Source organism: Callospermophilus lateralis, chromosome 18 (assembly GCF_048772815.1).
Source record: "Callospermophilus lateralis isolate mCalLat2 chromosome 18, mCalLat2.hap1, whole genome shotgun sequence".
In the NCBI taxonomy this organism is placed as follows: Eukaryota; Metazoa; Chordata; class Mammalia; order Rodentia; family Sciuridae; genus Callospermophilus; species Callospermophilus lateralis.
The window spans coordinates 39,683,263-39,705,494 of record NC_135322.1 but is presented as its reverse complement, the minus strand read 5'-3'; the positions used below and the strand labels follow the sequence as shown (position 1 = coordinate 39,705,494).

General features: G+C 45.7%; 1 protein-coding gene across 1 annotated transcript in view; it reads left to right on the top strand.

Moving 5' to 3' along the window:
• LOC143383123 (liver carboxylesterase 1-like) overlaps nt 1-22,232 on the top strand; it is a 32,599-nt gene that overhangs the window by 5,784 nt on the left and 4,583 nt on the right. The window contains exons 3-11 of the mRNA XM_076837451.2: nt 683-827; nt 3,624-3,757; nt 5,797-5,950; nt 7,722-7,826; nt 8,488-8,592; nt 11,030-11,068; nt 13,195-13,335; nt 14,366-14,446; nt 14,686-14,833. Coding sequence (XP_076693566.1) covers nt 683-827; nt 3,624-3,757; nt 5,797-5,950; nt 7,722-7,826; nt 8,488-8,592; nt 11,030-11,068; nt 13,195-13,335; nt 14,366-14,446; nt 14,686-14,833 — 1,052 coding nt within the window. The remainder of the gene's footprint in view (nt 1-682; nt 828-3,623; nt 3,758-5,796; nt 5,951-7,721; nt 7,827-8,487; nt 8,593-11,029; nt 11,069-13,194; nt 13,336-14,365; nt 14,447-14,685; nt 14,834-22,232) is intronic.

Sequence of the window (22,232 nt, the reverse complement as noted above, 5' to 3'; positions counted from 1 at the left end):
TCAACAATGTTACCAATTCCTTTCTTTGTTGGATCTTGGAGACCTTTCCTCAGGGCAGTCAAGAGTGGTTGCCTGGGATAGATAGGTTCACGATAGAATCTTAACATGCCAGGGCTATAAGACCCTTAGGAAAAGCACTCCTCTCATTTATACCTGGTGCATTGGGACCCAGAGCGGATGGCAATTCACCTAAGGTCACCCAGCACATATGACTAAAGCAGGACTAGACTGCAGTTATGCTAAGGTTGTCCCACAGGATGTCACTCCTAGCCTGCTTCAGGATAGATGTATTCCATCTTGGTTGCTGAAGTGTCCCATGGTTACCTGGTGGAAGAACACAGTCATCCTATAGGCCAAACATTATTGGGACCTTGTCCTGGGAATGCTGGAAATGTCAGCTCTCAGGGCAGGCCACTGTGTGGGCAGCCTCCTTTTCTTCACCCAGGGCATCCCATAGGCTCCAGGAAAGGAAAAAGAGTGAAGTCCCTGTCACTCTGCATGATCTGGGGAGACTCAAGAGAGTCCCATGTTCCCCACCAAACTCCCAGTGAGCTTCTCACGCACTCCAGTGTCTCAAGTCCAGTGATAGCAGATCTACTGAGAAGCTTAAGGTCTGGCTCCAGGTGACACTTCCAGCCTCCATCTGCCTGAACCTCAAAGCTCCTTCTCTCTTCCATCCCAGGTGTTCCCAAGATGTAGTGGGAGGGCAGAAAGTCTCCGATCTCCTTACCAACAGGAAGGAGCACATTCCCCTCCAGTTCTCTGAAGACTGCCTCTACCTGAACATTTACACTCCTGCAGACCTGACCAAGAAGAACAGGCTGCCGGTGAGCGTGGGCCCCACTTGTCAAGACTTGGGAGTTTCAGTGTCTGAGATCTCTGGGTGTGAAGGCCATGAAGGCAGCTTGGGTGAGGGGCATCACAGGCCATGTGACTCTGGACCCAGAGGTTCCTGTGACCACAGGAAATACAGGGGGCTCTTACCTCGGTTTCCCCTAGGGACTTCAGCCTTTGGGGTGGGGGAGATCGTGCACTATCTGGAATGCACATTTCAGGTTTTTCATATTCTCTCACAGTAACAGAAGGACCAGAACGATTACTGCTGGTTTCTAGAATTAAGAATCTGATCTCCAGAGCAGTCTACTAGAGCTGGAAAGAATTTTAGAGGAAATTGAGACCCAGATGGGGGAACGGAGGCCACACAGAGGGTGACAGGAGAAGAGCTTGGGGCTTCTCATCTTTAAACCAGTGTCCCTGAGCAGGCTAGAAAGTGGAGCACATGTGTCACCTTTCTGCAGCACATACCCTGTGACCACTTTCACTGTCCCCTGAACACTATCACTGTCCCTTGACAGAGGTGTGGGTGGGCAGGAGCAGGGCTGGGACAACCTTAGAAGCGCTGTCCTTGCTCAGGCCAAGCATCTGAGGTCTTATGGGAGATCATTTTCCTCACTAACTGCCGCTGGCTCAGGCTGATGCCCAGTGAGTCAGCGTTTTCCAAGAAGGAAGAGCCAGAGGTGGGCCGGCTGCCAGGAGCAGGCCAGAGGGTGAGGGACCTGCTGGAAAGACGTCATACCTGAACTGGAATAAAGAGGGGGTCAGCTCCCAGCTAGTCCCCCAGGAGCACTCTGGCACAGTTCCCAAGAGTTGGGGAGGAGGTTTGAACTAGGGACTTTTGAAGATGGTCCTGCATGTGCTTGTTAGGCACAAGGCAGTGGGACAGGGTCCCTCAGTCACACACTTTTCCCACTCATCCTGCTGTTGTGTGTTCAGTGACCCCATCTGCCCAGCTGACCTCTGGGCTTAGGGGGAGCAGGGGCACGGCGCCTTGCCCAGCAGCCCCTGCCCTCCAGATCCTGCCATCTGGCGGCACCCACGTCCTGGCCTCTTCAGCCTGTCTGTGCTGACCTGTGCTTGAACTCACCTTCACTCAGGTGACCCCGACTCAGTCCCTCCCTGGGGACGGCAGGATCAGAGGTGCAGGAGAAACAGTGCTCTGGGAGCCTGGAGGCAGAGCCTGGAGGCAGATCTCCAGGGTCTGGGTTTGGATCCTGGGTCTGCCTTGGCCTGGCTGAGAGTCTTGGGCAAGTTCTCCACCTCCTCAGCCTCTGCTTCCTCTCATGGGAAGAATCCCGTGTGAGTGTCTAATGATGGCGGTCGGGCTTCATCTCAGGGCTGGCTGAGTTCGCAGAGCGAGCCCTCCTGAAACTCAAGTTAGAGCTACAGTGGGACCTTATTCCTGCCTCCAGTGGACTCACTGTGCTAGGGCTGTGGCCCTGGGTGGCAGGGAGTTTGGCAACTCAGACCGTGGACTCCGGGGCCAGTCAGTCTGGGTCAAGCCCTTCTTCAACCACTCATTAGCTGTGGAACTTTGGACAGGTGAATCCTCACATTTCTTGTTAAATGAGACAATATTAGTGTTTACCTTGTAGATAGTTAATTATAAAGTAGTTAAACAGTACTTGGTACTTAGTTCATGTTATGATTTTTTTTATTACAACTATTATTATAATAATTCCCTGCTATGTGAACTCTTTAAATGCAAGAACTATGAATTTCAGATTATATACCCACTCTTACCCTCTGGTCATATCACAGTCCTTGACACACAGCAAGCTTTTGGATAATGTTAGTCAAGTGACTGAGGCTTCCAGGATGAGGTGTTGTGAGGTGATGTGAGGTGTTCTTAGGGGGGTGGGTAGCATCTGGATGTGCAGGTGAGGCAGAGGCAGGTGCATAGGAAGGGTCACCAGGGGGGTGGGGTTGTGATTCCTGAGGAAATCATTCTTGCACAGGGGAGTTTATTCCTCACTAGAGTTAATGCAGGGGCAACTGAAGTGCAAGAGCTGCCCCTTGTTTATGTCCAACTGGTTGACTGGTCCAGGCATGAGGACCATGGGAGCATTGGGGAGAACACAGTGTCCTTGGTTATTGCTGTTCCTCTGGTGACATTGCAGTTTTAAAAGCTTTGGGAGGACATAGGTCTGGCATAAAGGTGGGTGCACTGAGTCAGGGGGTTCCTGGGCCCTGAGCAGGGGGACTTGGGGAGGAGAGAGACTGCCTTTGCCACCTTGCTGGACTCTGGGTGTTTTAGTCAGCTTTTTTTCGCTGCTGGGATTAAAGGATCAGACCAGCACAACTCTGGGCAGGAAAACTTTATTTGAGGGCTCACGGTTTTAGAGTCTTAGTCCAGAGAAGGCCAGCTCCATTCTTCAGGGCTGGAGGTGAGGCAGAACATCATGGTGGAGTGTGTGGCAGAGGTGATCCTGAAGCAGAGAGAGACTCCAGCTCAGGATATAAAAGATATACCCCATAGCCACGCCCCCAATTAATCACTTCCTCCAGCCACACCCCACCGCCCTCTAGTTACCACTGGGCTAATTCCATAAAGGATTAATTTACTGATTGTGTTAAGACTCTCAACAATCCAGTCATTTCTCCTCTGAACCTTTTTGCATTGTCCCACACGTGAGCTTTTGGGGGACACCTCATATCCAACCTTAACACTGGTGGATATTGCTGCAGGCCTCTGGGAGTCACAGTCAAGATGCAGGTGACAGATCTCTGAGGTCTTCTCCAGTTCTGCTTCCTATATCTAATATGGTTGTGTCTGTGTTGCCCAGGTGATGGTGTGGATCCATGGAGGAGGTCTGGTGGTGGGCGGGGCATCCACCTATGATGGACTGCCCCTCTCTGCCCTTGAAAACGTGGTGGTGGTGACCATCCAGTACCGCCTGGGCATCTGGGGGTTCTTCAGGTAAGGCGCTGGACTCTCCTCTCTGCACAGTAGCCCCTGCATTGGTAAATATAAAGAAAAGAGGTTGATCTCACAGTTTTGAGTGGCTTCAATGGATTTCCCTTTGTGGAAAGCCTGTTATTCTGCATCACAATATGGTTGAGGGACATAAAGGGAAACTGTACATACAGAACTCACCACAGTGAGATGGGGAGCCAGAAAGTGGGTGTGGGGTGGTCTTGCTCTTTTTGGAACAACTCACTGTCTCTGAACTAACCAGATCCCATGAGCTCTAGGTTAACCCCTCTCAGGGTGGCACCCCAATGACCTGATCACCTTCCACCAGACCAAATCTTGCATAGGTTCCATAACTGATTAATATTGCCACAAAAGCCAGCAAAAGATGCAGCACATGATCCCTTGGGAGACAAACCACACCCAAACCATAGAAGCCACAAAAGCAAAAAGGTGATGTCCTTGCTCATGAAGTGCTCTGCTGAGGTCCTTCCTAACGCACCCTTCGACCTTCTCACTCCCAGTCACGCTTGGCCACTTGCTTCCAGGCTTTTGCATGTGCTGTGCCCTCTGCTGGCATGGCTCCCCCAGCTGTCACACTCCTAATCACCCTGCGACGTGAGGGCCTCGTGGAGGAGCGTCTCTGAAATGCTCCTCCTCCTTCACCTGGGCCGCTCTGGCACACAGTCCTCTGATGTCGGTCATCATGCAGCCCCGGGGTGCAATGCCACATTCTGCTCTGGGAAAGGAAGCAAGGGCAGTGCCACAGAGGGAGCTCAGCGAATGCTGAGCTGGCAGGGTTCAGAGGGCCTTGCCACCAGGCTGTCCGGAAGAGGCCAGTCATTACCACAGGCTCAGCGCAGACCACATGACCTCTCAGCAGCAGCCAAGCAGGTGCCTCTCACACACACCTGAAATGCCTCCTTCTCCTGTGCCCCGGGTCACCGCCCACTCCCAGCTGGCTGCTCCCTCTCAGCTGCCTCACTGGCCCCTCCTGCTCCCCTTGCTCAGGCCTCTGGGTCTCCCTCTCCCTCCACTGATTCCCTGAGTGAGCCCAGCAGCACTTGGAACAGAGGTGCCACCTTAGCTGCCTCCTCCTGCTGCCCTGGCTGAGCACAGGGCACCTCCACTTCACAGGGCAGACCCCCCCCCACCAGCTCAGGCTCTCTTGCTGTCCCACAGTCCCTGTGCCTCTGCTGCAGCTGCCCCCTCCTGGGTGGTCAGGGTGAAGGCCTGGGGCAGCCTGGAAGCTCCTCTGTTCTCACTCCCCACCTAGGTGGGCCAGCAGATCCGCAGGGCTCCTTCTGTAAACGTGCTCAGAATCCAGCCCCTCTCCGCTTGCTTCAATCTGGCTGGATTATGGTTGTAATCATATTCATAAACCTGTGACTCGGATGCGGTGGCCAGTCCACATGGCCAGTGATCACGAGAGGCACAGGATGAAACTCACTTTGCCTCTGTTGAGGGCTCCCAGGTCACTGATGGTGACAGAGAAGTCCCCTGCAAGGCCTCCAGCGCCTTCTCTAGTGCCTGTCACTCTAGCTACACTCACACTTTGGTGCCCTTGGCCCTGGGGCCTTCGCACCTGCTGCTTCTCCTCCCCAGAATTTCTCCTTTGGACATTTACAAGACCTGTGCTCCTTCATGCTGATCTGTACCCAATGCCACTGCCCCACAGAGGCCTTCCCTGGTGCTGAGAATTGAACCCCCCCACTGCCCCACCCTGCCTCTGTCATTACCTTGAATCACCTTCATTCATGAACACTGTGTTCTCTTTTCATCTGTCTGTGCTCTGTAGTGTGAGCTGAGTGTAGTGAGGTTTTACCTGTTTGGTTCCTAAGGATGCTGTAACTCTTAGACTGGTGTAGGGCACATAGTACGTGCTCACTCAGCACATCATTGCTGGAAGAATGAATGGAGATTCCTTGCAGAGCAGTGCTATAGGGATGACACTCAGATGGTGACCACTGAGTCTCCAGCTCATCTCTGGTCCTGAGAGCTCTGCCATGACATCTCTAGTCCCACCCCACCCTGTTATCTTGCAGCACTGGGGATGAGCACAGCCCAGGGAACTGGGGTCACCTGGACCAGGTGGCTGCTCTGCGCTGGGTCCAGGACAACATTGCCAACTTTGGAGGGAACCCAGGCTCTGTGACCATTTTTGGAGAGTCAGCAGGAGGAAAAAGTGTCTCTGTTCTTGTAAGTGCTCCTGCCTCTGCTCACCTCTGGGCCTCTTGGAGACCACTAAAATGCAGCTACATCTTCCTTTGTTTACAAGATGGGATTCAGGGAGACTCTGCTCACTGCCTGGCTTCAGGTGGTGGAGAGTCAAGACCCAGACCCTCTTGGCCTCCAGGAAGCTCAGAGGTTGGCTTCATGTCCTGGGGCCAGCAACATCTCTAGCTCAGCCTGCAACGGTGACTTTTCTCCTCCTTTGATTTGATTTAGTTCTATTTCCTCTTCCTTATAATTTTGACATTAGGGCTCACCTCACTTCTCTTGGGAAACAGGGGTGGTTATAAATTACAATGAGAAGGGGCAAAGATATAATTTAGATAAACGATCCTTGGCTCCAAGGCAGATCTCCTTGTTGAGAGGACTGGAGCACCAAGAGCAGGCAGGACCCTCCTCTAAGGTGGCCTGATGACATGTCCATGCCCACAGTGAGGGCAGCAAACTCTGGGACAATTTGCACTGGGGGAGGTGGGTGAGAGGATGCAGGGATGGGAGGTGACGGGAAGGATAGGGCGTGGATGTGGGTCACAGACGTAACTTGGGTCCTGAGATTTCCTGCTAGTGAGGGGAATGGGGCTGGAGGGAAACTATGGGTGGTGCTGGGAGCATGAGAAACCCTCCATACCTCCGGGTCGAGCATAGAGTCAGCAGTTTACGTATTTTCCAGCTGGGTATTGTCCTCATAGCTGAATAATCAGGGAAAATTTTTATACATTTTTAAAGGAAGAGGATAAGGAAACATACAAATAAGATGAAGAAGAAAATAATCACCCACAATCACTCACCTCAAGGAGAGTGACTGGGCATTTGGACCTGTGTTTTTCTGTCTGTCTGTCTGTCCATCCATCCATCATCTTTACCCATCCTCCCTTTCTGTTCTGTATCCATGTTGCTTTTTTTCTCACAAAACTTCCCTTAATATCAGCATAACGTAAATATGTCCTTAATGTAAACATTCTTATGCAATATTATTTTTATAAGTTTATAACATTCTGTTGCAAGAATGAAAAATTGTTTGTTTAGCCAATTTCACAAAAGTGGATCTTGGGTTACTCCCAACTTTTTTTTACCATGTTAATTTTAGCATAAACATTTTTAGATATCTCTGTGCACCTCCATGATCTTTTCTTTCTTTATTTTTTGCAATGCCCTTGGCTTGGCAGGCACGTACTGGGATTGAACTCAGGGTCACTCTACTACTGAGCCACATCCCCAGCCGTTTTTAAATTTTATTCAGAGACAGGGTCTCATTGAGTTGCTTAGCACCTTGCTTTTTGCTGAATCTGGCTTTGAACTTATGTTCTTCCTGCCTCAGCCTCCTGAGCAGCTGGGATTACAGGTGTGCGCACCAGGCCTGGCCCTACCTTGTTTTTATGTGATCATTTTTCTTAGGATAAATTTTGCATACTGCAATGTAATCTGGGGCTAGGAATTGCCTAGCTGGTTTCCCAATACTTTTGATTGACATGATAAGCATGTGTCACATGCTTCCTGTCCTGTTCCTAACTCTGGGATCTGGCCTCGTCCTGTTGAGTTTCTCTTAGGAAAGCTGGGCCCCACATGGAGCTGGGAAGCAGGCCAGCATAGGTGAGGAAGTGTCATATCCACAGGGTGCCAGAGTCTCTGGGTGAATGGGCCCAGGCAGAGGGGGCAGTTGGAGGGAGCCTAAAAGACAAGTGAGTCACTGATCTTCACCTTGTGAACATAATCCTCCTCCTCTCCATGTCCCTGCCAGGTGTTATCTCCCCTGGCCAAGAACCTCTTCCACAGGGCCATTTCTGAGAGTGGCGTGGCCCTCAGTTCTCTTCTGGTGAGGAAGAACACCAAACTTCTAGCTGAGGTAAGTCTCACCCTGGACAGTTCCCAAGCCCTTTCCTGTGTTCTCCTGGAATCCTCAGGGGGCTTTGTTCTTATAGAACTCAGCTTCACGCTCAAAGTATACCACACATGTGAATGGCTTGAGGCTCCTTTAGGGCCCACATTTAAATGACATTCTCTACTTTCCAAAGTGCAAATTGTCTCATGCAGGCCTTTGGCAATTCTGCACAAGTTTTAGTGTGTGGAGACATGGTACACTTTTAAGAAGGTCACATGTATTAATTCTTCTCATGAGACAGGTGCAACCATTAGCTTATCTATGGGTAGGGAAACTGAGTTCAAATGATTTGTATGTGGTGGAGATGGGAGTTAAATCAGAGAATACCACTGTATTCTGGATTCCATGCTCTTAACCACAACTCCACGCAGTTCACTTTAGACATAATTTTGAGAACATTATGCCCATTTTAGCAAAGATAAGATAATGGAGACACAGATATATAAAGATATATTCATATCACAATTCCAATTAGTAATAGAGGTAACACTCAGAACCCACTCCAGCTTGTCTAGAGGATCTTCAGCTGCTCCCTGCTGCCTTCAGAAGTTGACTTGCCATAGAACACCTTTATCTGTATGGAGACATTGCCCTTGAACTCTGCTGTTGCCTGTGATCTCTGCAGAAAGTTGCTATTACTGCTGGGTGTAAAACCACCACGTCAGCAGTCATGGTTCACTGCTTGCGCCAGAAGACAGAGGAGGAGCTCTTGGAGACCACGCTGAAAATGGTAGGTGCCGCCATCACAGTGGCCCTTCCCTATAGGCTTGACCCTGGGCTTCTCTCTCCCACTCATCTTGATCCAAGTTGGAAATTTCTTTTTTTAATATCTTATTATTAAATACTTCAAATGTAACAACCACTCTGATTGTAGGGGATTTCAGAAAAGAGTCACAATTTTTCTTGGTTGATTTAGAAGCTGTCTTAATTATAACACAGTGGTAGTCAAGTTTTCTAGATTTTCTGAGACTCTGTCTCATTTAGTATTCAAAACAATTATCTGTCATCTCTCCAATTATATTGGTATTATTTCATAAATCTTGTGTGAATCCATCCTTAAACTTTCATTCATCTATTTTTTATAACTTTTAAAGTTTTTATATATTTTATTTGTATTTATTTATTTACTTTTTTGTGATGCTGAGGATCTAACACAGTGCCTCACAGGCACCAGGCAAGTGCTCTCCACTGAGCCACAACCCCAGCCCTCATTCTTCTTTGTTTCATCTGTCCATCATCCGTGAATCATCCGTCCCACATACATCCACACTCCATTATCCAGTCCTCCAAAAGCAACGATCCACCCTTCACCTATTTGGTAGTTTTCACCTTTTGTCCATGTGTCCATCCAACTTCCCAATAGTGCTTGTATTAACCAACTCACTTCCTCCTTCTGTCCCTCCCTCCCTCCCTCCATGCTAAGTGTGTGGGAGAGCAATGTCAGGATCAGTGATGCAGACATAAATTGAACATTGTCCCTGCTCAAAAGGGCCAACACAAGGAGAAATGTAGCAATATACTTAGTGGTTTTGTGTGGTGGGAAGATAGAGAGGAGACACAGTCATTATAGCCATTAAGAGTGCTTCTTAGGGAAAGTAACATTTGAGGATTGATGGATTATCAAGACAGTCTGTCACCACAGGGAACTTAGTAGGACAAACATCCAGAGGAAAGAACATGCAGGGCTAATGGGAGCTACTTGCTAAGGAGGGGAAGGTCTGACTGTGAGCTCGAGGTCACTTGAGCCCCTGGTCTATCTTGACCTTGAACACCAGACAATACTTCTGGGTCCACAGGGTAGACTGCTAGCATAGTGCTCTGTATGTCCACGGATTGAGTTCAATATGGCCTTGGGAGTTGGAGATTGGTTTACCGATTTAAATAAGGTGATTAAAGTTTTCAAAGAATTAAGACACAGCTGTTTTGTGATACCTGGAAAGAAGCAAATACTTTAGCTATCCTCTATGTGGCCAAAAGGAGCAAGGTTATATGAAATAGATGGTGACCTTGGGGAAACCAAGAGACATAAAATCTTGGAATCCCAGGACATATTTCTGAGATCTTTTGAATTTTTGGTGGAACTTTTGACATGATTAACTAGTGGCCCAGTACACACACACACACACACACACACACACACATACATACACACCACCTCTGGCTTGTGGGGCTACAACCCAGAATGGAGGAACCCCAGTGGTCCCTCTACATGTAGGGCAGGCAAGTGAGATATGGTGTAACATTTCAATCACTGCAATCTGAACACAGCAAAGGAAAGCATCTGTTGGAATGTGCTTCAAAGAGCTTGCTTAAATCATAATTTTCTAACCCCCAATGAGAAAACTCTTTCCAAGGTGGCTTGAACAAAAAGAAGAATACATCTTATAATGGAATCTCCATGTAACTGAGGAGTTCATGAGCAGATGGCTTAGGGCATGGCTGGATCCAGGTGCTGTTAAAATAGTGTTAAAGAATGTGCCTGTCTCTATCCCTCTGCTTGACAATCTTCTTTGTTGACTTCTCTCTGAAGTAGATTTGTCCCCTGTGGAGGTTAAATATGATAGCACTCTAGATACATGTCCTATCTGCTTAGAAACTGTCTATCTCAAAGCCTCAGCAATGGGTTTGGGGTAGACTCTGTTGGAGTGACACTGGTTTGTACCCATCCTTGTACTCATCTGTGTGTTCAGGGACTTGGAACACCCCAGGTCACACAGAGATGCCTGAAGACATGGAGAGGACGTGGGGTAGAGGGAAGCAGGGGGAGAGTAATGCCCTCTCCCTCTGGGGCATCCCACCTGCAGCGCCATTTCCCCAGGAGCTGCCTCATCCACACCAATGCCCAGGGACCAATGTGTATGTTCCCTGCAGAGAAAAACGGGGTGTCGATGCCAGTAAGAAGTAGGGGGAAGGATGACGAGGACAGGCAAGAGCAGAGGTCCTCCCCGCAGCTCCAGGGAGCCTGACTCTGGGCCCCAGGTCTCCCTCCCTGGCTGCTGCCTGCCCCTCCCCCATCCTATGACTCTACTCTGGGCTCATGCCCAGTGGGGTCTGTGTAGGGTCCTCTGCCTCCGATTGGGAACCTGGTAGCTCTGGGGCACAGCTCAGAGGATCAGCTTTTATACCAGGAAGCTTCTCACCCACATCCTCTGCCTTTGTCTTCACAGAAACTTTTTACTCTGGATATGCTTGGAGACCCCAGAGAGGTAAGGACCGTTGGTTTCTTAATTACAGGTTTCAAATCTTATTAATACATTTAAGCTCTGATATGCTATGAATGAATGGATTCTCTTTGTGGACTCATATTGCTGAGGCCCAGAGAACAGAAATAACCAGTCAGGGTAACATAGCTTAGAGGTCAGGAGGCAGGATTGGAACTCACCGCCATGGCTCTCAGTGCAGTGCTCCCAGTCACAAATTATATATCTCCCAGGATGAGCTACCCTCTTCTCATTTACATTCCCTGTGGGATAAATGTGCTCTGGAACACCCTCAGGAGGCCTAGATAAATGGATTAGGGGCTCAGAATCCTTCATTAAGGAGGACAGATGTTCTAGGAGGCCACAGGGCAAATTAGCTGTGCAGAAGGGGAGCCTGGGATCTCAGGCCTTAGGACACCTCCCTCCACCTAGGATCAGGAAACTCCAAAAGTAACCTCCCATCTGCTTCCTCTTCCTCTCCCACCTCTCCACAGTTGCCAGGGTCTGGAGACCTTAGCTTAGTGCCATCTTGCAACCCAGTCCTCTGCTCCCTCCCTGGGATCCCAAGACTTTTCTTGATCTTATGAGGATGAATTTAGATCTATCTACTCAGACATTCATTAAAGTGTTAAGGTGCCTTCTCAATGTAGGCACCTCGAGTGGTGAGCTTGATACCTCCTCAAAACTAATCATTTCTCTAAAAGAGCTCAAGTTTAAATATAGATGCAATGTCTCTTGTAGGAGATGGTTTAGCAACAGGGATATGGGAGTGACAGGGACAAGATTCCCTGCCTTCTGGTGGGGGGAGATTGTAATAGAAAAGTAAAGAAACCATGTAATGTGCTGGCTGATGGTCAGAGTCAAGAGAGAAAAAGATAATGGAAAATGGGGACCAAGTCGCCAATGGTTTAAATGTAAGCATTAGGATCAAGGGGTGGCCTGATGGGCAGTGACCTTGGGGTGGAGCTCTGGGGGGGGGAAGGAAGGCAGCTGTTAAGAGGACTGGAGGAGGAGTGTTTCTGGCAGAGGGAGCAGCAACGGCAAAGATTCTGATGCAGGAGGCCCTGTGTGTGGAGTGGAGTCTGAGTGGGGAAGCAGGATGGAGGCTGGGGGTGTCTTGAGGTGGGGGTGGGGTGGTCACTGGAAGGACTTGGACTGTGATTCTGTGGGATATGGGGGGGTGCTCAGAGGGCTTTGAACAGAGTGTGGACATGATATACGGTTTCACAAAGGTCTGGTGACTGCAATAGTCAATAGGGGAAGGGGAGGCCAGGGGCAGGGACAGCCCTTGGAGCTCAGTGCTCTGTAGCTGCACAGCAAGGGATCCTTGTAGATCAGACCAGTGGAGGCACAAGAAGTCTGCCCTCCAGACCTTTCTGAAGGAAAAGATGACAGAACTTGCTGATATATGGTGTGTGAGGAGTCAAGGAAGAAGAGGCAAGAAGGAAGCCCTGAGTCCTTGACCCCCACACCCCGTTGCTTCTGGTATTAAGCAGCTTTCTGGTACTATAATGGATATTTGAGATGATCAAGTTATAAAGAGGAGAAGGTCAATTGAGCTCACATTTCTGGAGGATTTATTCCGTGATTGGTGAACCTGTTGCTTTGGGCCTATGGCAGCACATCACCCCAGGACTGGGAGAAGAGCAAAACCGCTCACCTGTATCTGGGACTCTGGGGGTAGAGAGAGATGGACAAAGAGAGGGAGGGAGAGAGGGGGAGAGGGGGAGACTTGGGAATTTCTGTATGATGAGGGCACGTGCCCAGTGACCTGAAGACCTCCCACTAGGCCCCCTATCTTCAGGTCTCCACCCCTCCCACTACTACCACATGCTGAAGATTAAGCCTCAACACATGGGCCTCAGCAGCCCCACTGAATTAGTTCTTCATATCTGAGTGCCAGGGATGTGCCAGAGATTGTGCAGAAAGTGTGCTCTATCCTCTGAGCCTCTCTCTTGTTCCTGCTCTAAGGCCCTCCTTCAAGCCCAGGCCTCTGTGACATTACTGGAATTAGTCCTGCTCACCTCTGTCCCTTGCTTATGCTATTTCCACTGCCAAGAGCTTTCATAACAAAAGCCCAGAGTCATGGAAGTCTGTGGTGCTGCGTGTTGACTGCTCTGCTCTTTCCCCAGAGCACTCCCATGATCCCCACCGTAATGGATGGTGTCCTGCTGCCCAAGACACCAGAGGAGATTCTGGCTGATAAGACATTCAACACTGTCCCCTACATTGTGGGAATCAACAAGCAAGAGTTTGGCTGGATTTTGCCCACGGTAAGAATGTACAGACCTCTTACACAGACTCCTCCTCCTCCCCCATCTTCCCTCTGACATCTGGACCCGGAATGTCTCTTTTCTCCAAGGCCCACTCTGACTCTGGGGAAACTTCACCACTGGTCTGAGTGGACACTGGACATTTCTTTGTAAATCTTCTCTGGGATGTTACAGCTCTCTTGACTGGTACAGCCCTGTGGACCCTTCTCCCTAAGCACTCATTGATTGTCTTCCTAATTAAGAATACTGACATGATCAGGATGGGCGGGTCTGCAGAAACCATAATAGTGCAGACAGATGAGATCTAGAGGAAAAGAAGCAGGAGAGCTAGATCTGGGCACAGCAACTTCTTCATTGGGCTTGGACTCACAGGTCCTCGGGGTTCCCATGAGTGCTCCCAGGCACTTCTCTGGAAAGTGTTGGAGGAAGTTGCTTATGTGTTAGTTACATCGGCTCTAAAAAGCCAGGTTTTATCTGGAGAAGATCCCATTTTGACTGGAAAGCATTGAGATTTTTTAATGTAGGTGTTTCAAGGGGGCCTAGGGTCATCCTCGGCCATGGCCTTAGCCTAAAAAAGCCAGGCTAGAGTTGGATAGAGTGCAGAGTACAGAGGTTGAACAGGATCTTCACAGGTTGGGAGTTCTGCAGTCCTCACTTCAGAAGGATATCAGAGGTTATGCCAAAGGAAAAAATTCATCATGATGGATTTCGACTTCCAGAGACCTTGGAGTGTGTGAGGTAATGGCCTGTGCTCTCTTGTTCTGAGCTCTCTGCTTCAGCACTACACTGGATTCAATTTCCCTCAAGGCCCAGATGACCATGAGCCCCCTAGCCTGGTATTTTTATGTTCAAGTCATCCCTTTTATATACCTTGAGTTTCTATGTGCAAGTCCATTTACTTGATATTTTTTCAAACTAATGAATGCACCTGCACATCAAGAACCCAAGAGAACCCTCACAGGCATTGACTTGCTTGGTTCTCCTTGTTAATTCCTGATGATTCAGAAATGCTTAACCCCTTTTTTAATAGATGATGGGATTTCCCATCTCTGAAGGCAAGCTGGACCAGAAGATGGCCACATCACTCCTGCAGAAGACTGGCTCTCTTCTGGTAAGAAGTCGAAAAAATTATGGGAATTGACTGAGAAACAAAGAACAGCTGGCCTTGCCCTGAGTCCCAGACCAACTCAATGGCAGAAGAAAACCTGACACCTGCGTTCCATCCCCATCTGTCTGCCTTTCCCTCCCCACCATCCCAGGAGGGATTTGCACAGGGCCCAGGAGGTTCACATCCAGGGAACCTTCTGCATGGCTCTCCATGTGGGGGATCTCTTTCTTTATGCATTTTAGGAGATCCAAGACGAACTGACTCAAATGGCCACTGAGAAGAATTTTAGAGGGACAGACGACCCTGTCAAAATCAAAGACCTCTACCTGGAGTTGATTGGAGATGTGTTATATTGTATCCCATCCGTGACTGTGGCCCGTGGTCACAGAGGTAAGGCACAGAGGTTGCATAGGATAGGGACACTGCCACCTCCCAATATCCAGTCACCTATGGCAAAAGAAAGTGGAGGAGGAGCACATAGAGTACAATAAGATGTTCAGAGAGGGGAGACAGAGAGGGAGAGGGAACACATTCATAGAACTTTTTAAAATCACAAATTGACAAACAATATTTACATAAACTTATGGAGTGCAGCATGGTTATGTTTTATGAATACATTGTTCAATAATTGCATCAAACTGGTTAACAGACCCATCTCCTCAAATACTGGGCATTTTTTGCAGGGAGAACACTTGATATTTCCTTTCAGTAACTATTCAGTGCAAAACACTCTATTATCAACTGTGTTTACCACACTGTTCAGTAGAACAACAACAAAAGAGAAGACCAACATTTCCCCAACTGGTTTTTTGTACTCTTTTACCATCACCCTCCATTCTTCCTCATCTCTCGCCTGTTACCACCATTTAATTCTTTCTTCTAAGACTTCTATTTGAGCTATAAGTTGTCACATATGGTACTTGTCTTTCTGAGCCTTATCTCCCTCAGCATGTTGGTCCCCATTTCAACAGGTTATCTCAAAAGGTATCATTCTTTTCTTTTTAAAGACTAAATAGTGTTCCATGTGTTTCTCTACCACATTTTCTTTATCTTTTCATCTGTTGATGGACATAGTTAATTTCATGGTTTGGCTATTGTGAGTAGTTCTTCTGTGAACGTGGTGTTGAAGAGATCTCTCCAACAAACTGCTTTCAAATCTTTTGGGTAGATACTCAGAAGTGGGGTTACTGGATTACATGGTGATTCTGTTTTCAGTTTTTCAACAACCCCAATCTTGTTTGACATCTATAACAACAGTATTACAGTGTTCCTTTTTCTTTTCATCTTGGTTAATATTTTATGTTGGTACCTGGAATTGAGCCCAGGGGTACTCCACCACTGATCTACATCCCGAGGCCTTTTTGTTTTGAGACAGGACCTTGCTAAGTTGCCGAGGATGGCTTTGAACTTATAATCCTCCTGCCTCAGCCTCCTGAGCTGAGGTCACCCTTTTTCCTTTTCCATTCTTTTTGATAAAATCATTTGGACTGGGGTGGGTGATACCTCATTGTAGCTATAGTTTGTGTTTTCCCAGTGATTAGTGACATTGAGCACGTTCTCATCTACCTGTTGTCCATTTATACGTCTTCTTTTCAGAAACGTTTATGCAGGGCCCTTACCCACTTTTATTTTATTTTTTTTTTATTGTTAGTTGTTCAAAACATTACAAAGCTCTTGACATATCCTATTTCATACATTTGATTCAAGCAGATTATGAACTCCCATTTTTACCCCGTATACATATTGCAGATTCACATCGGTTCCACATCCACTTTTTTACATACTGCCATTCTAGTGTCCTCTGTATTCTGCTGCCCTTCCTATCCTCTACAATCCCCCCTCCCCTCCCCTCTCCTGCCATCTTCTCTCTCTACCCCATCTACTGTAATTTATTTCTCTCTCTTTTTCCCCCTTTCTCCTCACTTCCTCTTATATGTAATTTTGTATAACAATGAGGGTCTCCTTCCTTTACCATGCAATTTCCCTTCTCTCTCTCTTTCCCTCCCCCCTCTCGACCCTGTTTAATGGTGATCTTCTTCTCATGCTCTTACTCCCTATTATTATATCAAAGATGACATTTGGCATTTGTTCTTTAGGGATTGGCTAGCTTCACTTAGCATAATCTGCTCTAGTGCCATCCATTTCCCTGCAAATTCCATGATTTTGTCATTTCTTAGTGCTGTGTAGTACTCCATTGTGTATAAATGCCACATTTTTTTTTATCCATTCATCTATTGAAGGGCATCTAGGTTGGTTCCACAGTCTAGCTATTGTGAATTGTGCTGCTCTGAACATCAATGTAGCAGAATCCCTAGAGTACACTCTTTTAAGGTCTTCAGGGAATAGTCCGAGAAGGGCAATAGCTGGGTCAAATGGTGGTTCCATTCCGAGCTTTCCCAGGAATCTCCATACTGCTTTCCAAATTGGCCGCACCAATTTGCAGTCCCACCAGCAATGTACACGTGTACCCTTTTTCCCACATCCTCACCAGCACTTGTTGTTGTTTGACTTCATAATGCCTGCCAATCTTACTGGAGTGAGATGGTATCTTAGCGTGGTTTTGATTTGCATTTCTCTGACTGCTAGAGATGGTGAGCATTTTTTCATGTACTGGTTGATTGATTGTATGTCCTCCTCTGAGAAGTGTCTGTTCAGGTCCTTGGCCCATTTGTTGATTGGGTTATTTGTTATCTTATTGTTTAATTTTTTGAGTTCTTTGTATAATCTGGATATTAGGGGTCTATCTGAAGTGTGAGGAGTAAAAATTTGTTCCCAGGATGTAGGCTCCCTATTTACCTCTCTTATTGTTTCTCTTGCTGAGAAAAAACTTTTTAGTTTAAGTAAGTCCCATTTGTTGATTCTTGTTATTAACTCCTGTGCTATGGGCGTCTTATTAAAGAATTTGGAGCCCGACCCCACAATATGTAGATCGGAGCCAACTTTATCTTCTATCAGACACAGAATCTCTGATTTGATATCAAGCTCTTTGATCCATTTTGAGTTAACTTTTGTGCATGGCGAGAGAAAGGGGTTCAGCTTCATTTTGTTGCATATGGATTTCCAGTTTTCCCAGCACCATTTGTTGAAGATACTATCCTTCCTCCATTGCATGCTTTTAGCCCCTTTATCAAATATAAGAAAGTTGTAATTTTGTGGATTGGTCTCTGTGTCCTCTATTCTGTACCATTGGTCCACCCACCTGTTTTGGTACCAGTACCATGCTGTTTTTGTTACTATTGCTCTGTAGTGTAGTTTGAAATCTGGTATCGCTATGCCGCCTGATTCACACTTCCTGCTTAGAGTTCTTTTGCTATTCTGGGTCTTTTGTTTTTCCATATGAATTTCATGATTGCTTTATCTATTTCTACAAGAAATGCCACTGGGATTTTGATTGTCATTCTGTAGAGAACTTTTGGTAATATCGCCATTTTGATGATGTTAGTTCTGCCTATCCATGAACAGGGTATATTTTTCCATCTTCTAAGATCTTCTATTTCTCTCTTTAGGGTTCTATAGTTTTCATTGTATAAATCTTTCACTTCTTTTGTTAGGTTGATTCACAAGTATTTTATTTTTTTTGAGGATATTGTGAATGGAGTGGTTTCCTCATTTCCATTTCAGAAGTTTTGTTTCTGATATACAGGAATGCCTTTGATTTATGCATGTTGATTTTATATCCTGCCACTTTGCTGAATTCATTTATTAGTTCTAGTTTCTTTGTAGACCCTTTTGGGTCTTCTAGGTATACAATCATGTCTGCCGCAAATAGTGATTATTTAAGTTCTTCTTTTCCTATTTTTATGCCTTTAATTTCTTTTGTCTGTCTAATTGCTCTGGCTAGTATTTCAAGTACTAAATTGAATAGAAGTGGTGATGAGGGCATTCCTGTCTTGTTCCAGATTTCAGAGGGAATGCCTTCAGTTTTTCTCCATTTAGAATGATGCTAGCCTGAGGCTTAGCATATAGAGCTTTTACAATGTTGAGGTAAGTTCCTGTTATCCCTAGTTTTTCTAATGTTTTGAACATAAAGGGATGCTGTACTTTGTTGAATGCTTTTTCTGCATCTATCGAAAAGAATATAGTCAACGCAGAAAAGATGTGAAAAAATCACGAGCAATCCATGCAGGAGATATGGAATGTCATAAAAAAACCAAACGTGAGAGTCATTGGGATAAAAGAACGTATAGAGGTTCAAACCAAAGGAATGAACAATCTGTTGAATGAAATAATCTTAGAAAAATTCCCAGAAATGAAAGATGGAATGGATTGCCAAATCCTGGAAGCCTACAGGACCCCAAACATACAAAACCATAATAGACCAACTACAAGACACATAATTATGAAGATATCCAACATACAGAACAAGGAGAGAATATTAAAAGCTACAAGAGAAAGGAGGCAGATTATATTCAGGGGTAAACCAATTAGGTTAACGGCTGATTTTTCATCACAGACTTTGAAAGCAAGAAGATCCTGGAACAACGTATTTCAAACGCTGAAAAATAATGGATTCCAACCAAGAATACTGTATCCAGCAAAATTAAGCTTCAGATTTGACAATGAAATTAAAATATTTCACTATAAGCAAAAGTTAAAAGAATTCACAGCCAGAAAACCAGCACTGCTGAGCAAAATACTACAAGAAGAGGAATTGAAAAATAGCACCCAAAACTAACAGTGGGAGTTATCTCAGTAAAGGGGGAGAAAAATAACCAAAGAGGAAAAGCTAGCCAAACTAAAATAAATAAATAAAAAAACATGACTGGAAGTACAAACCATATTTCAAGAGTAACTTAAATGTTAATGGCTTAAATTCACAAATCAAGAGACATAGGCTAGTAACCTGGATTAAAAAAACAGATCCAACAATATGCTGCTTTCAGGAGACTCATATGATAGGAAAAGACATACACAGGCTGAAGGTGAAAGTTTGGGAGAAATCATACCACTCACATGGCCCTTGGAAGCAAGCAGGAGTGGCCATACTCATATCGAATAAAATCAACTTCAAACTAAGTTAATCAAAAGGGATAAAGAAGGACACTATATACTGTTAAAAGGAACCATCCACCAACAAGACATAACAATTATCAATATGTATGCACCAAACAATGGTGCTGCAATGTACATAAATCAAACTCTCCTCAAGTTCAAGAGTCAAATAGACCACAACACAATAATTATGGGTGACTTCAACACACCGCTCTCTCCATTAGACAGATCCTCCAGACAAAAGCTGAATAAACAAACTATAGAACTCAATGACACAATCAATAACCTAGACTTAACTGATTAACTTGGTCTTGAAGTCAATTTTATTTGATATGAGGATGGCCACCCCTGCTTGCTTACGAGGACTGTGTGCATGGTATATTTTTTCCCCAACCTTTCACCTTCAGCCTGTGTATGTCTTTTCCAATCAGATGTGTCTCCTGGAGGCAGCATATTGTTGGATTTGTTTTTTTAATCCATGTTACCAGCCTATGTCGCTTTATTGGAGAGTTACTATTGATATATGGTTTGTATTTCCAGCCATGTTTGATTATTTATCTTTTTTTTTTTTAATTTGGTTTGTTTCTCCATGATTAGCTTTCCCCCTGCTCTCTGGATTTACTGAGGTCCTTCCCACTGTTGGTTTTGGTTATTGTTTTTCATTTCTTCCTCCTGTAGTGTTTTGTTCAAGATACTTTGCAATGCTGGTTCTCTGGCTGCAAATTCTTTTAACTTTTGTATATCATGAAATATTTTTATGTCGTTGTCATACCTAAGGCTTAATTTTGCTGAATACAAAATTCTTGGTTGGCATCCATTGTCTTTCAGTGTTTGAAATATGTTGTTCCAGGATCTTCTCTCTTTCAGTGTCTGTGATGAAAAATCTGTTGTTAACCTTATTGGTTTACCCCTGAATGTAATCTGTCTCCTTTCTCTTGCAGCTTTTAATATTTTCTCTTTGTTCTGAATATTGGATATCTTCATAAAAATGTGTCTTGGCATTGGTCTACTGTGATTTTGTATGCTCGGTGTCCTGTATGCATCTACAATTTGTACATCTGTTTCCTTTTTATTTCTGGAAAGTTTTCTATAATTATTTCATTCAGCAGGTTGCTCATTCCCTTGGTTTGAACCTCTATTCCTTCCTTTATCCTGATGACTCTTAAGTTTCGTTTTTTTATGGTATCCCATATCTCTTGGATGTTTTTCTCGTGATTTTTTACCAGCCTTTCTGAGTTGGCTAAACTCTTTTCAAGATGATATATTTTGTCTTCATTATCTGACGTTCTGGCTTCTACTTGCTCCACTCTGTTAGTGATACTCTCATTTGAGTTTTTAATTTGGTTTATAGTTTCCTTCATTTCTAAAATTATTGTTTGATTTTTTATAAACTATATCTCCTGATAAAGATGCTTATTTGCTTCTTTTATTTGCTTGTGTATTTCATTTTCAATGAGTTCTTTCATTGTTTGAATTTGCTGTCTCATATCCTCTTTAAGATTCCATTCCATCTGTCTAAGGTATTCCTTCAGTTTTTTATTTGACCATTTTTCTGCTGCCTCTAGGTCCTCCTGAATATTTAGGCTGTCCTGCATTGTTTGTACTCCTTTTCTTCCTTGCTTTTTCATGCTGCTCATGTTACTTCTTGTTCTGTTTGACTGCTGAGTTACTGTTTACTCCTATAAATTTATTTGATGCTTGGGAGGAAAGGTATTAGAAGGGAAGGGAAGAAGTCACTAAAGAGAATGAGAGTAAATGGATAGAATTCAAGGAAGGGGGAATAAGGAAATTGAAAAGAAATGAAAAGACAAAAGAAAAAAAATAGAAAATAAAGAAAAAAATTTAAAAAATAATCAAAAAATAAAAATAAAAAATAAAAAAATAATAAAAAAAATTTTTAAAAATTTAAAAAATTAAAAAAATTTAAAAAATGAAAATGGAAAAGAAACCCCAAATAATAAAAAGAAAGAAATTTAATAAATGCAGTCTTAGAGTTTGATTAACTTCTATTCCAGTAGGTGGAGCTGTGCCCACCGGGCCAAGCTTCTCCTCTCAATATGCGGGAACCAATCACTGTGCAGCAGCTCCTCCTCCCAGACTGGGCGGGTCTCCAATCCTGAGTGCCTAGGGCCTTTTCTTGTGTCTAGTCACTTCCCCACTTTTCCTGCATCCAGGTGCCCCTCACTGGTGACGTTCACCTCAATACTGGCTACACGCCAGGTCTGTTGCTCCCAGGAGCCCTATTTTTTTGAACGACTGCGCACACTCTCCCTGTTTGCCAGTCCCTCAGACCCTAAGTTTGTGGAGCTTGGGGCTGAGAACCCTCAGCGTATTTTGCTTGCCCTCTGGTAGCCACGCCCCTGGTAGCTGGTGCAAGAGACCTCAGTTGTCAGTACTGGTGGGAGCGGTAGTCTGGGGTTCCGCGCCACTGGTCCCGCGCCACTCCTGATTCCCTCGGTCTGACTATTGCGCTCACGGGAGAGCTGGGAGGGGACCTTGAGGTTTTCCTGCTGTGGAGAGGGAAGGCTAGGGGTTTACACACCTGTCACCGCAGGTTTCAATGAAGTTATCTCCTCCGCCGCATTCTGGTGACCTCAGTTCTCTGCCATGATGGTATCCCATGCAAATGGCAACAGTTCGTTCCCTTTGCCGGGTGACCAATGCAACGGGTGGGTCCTGACTGGCTCTCCCAAGCCCCGTCTCAATCCTGTGGCCACTGCCTATGAAGTCTCGGTTGGTATTAACCTCCGCAGGTTCAGAAGGGCCGACCAGTTGTTTCAGCGGGATCATTTAGGCT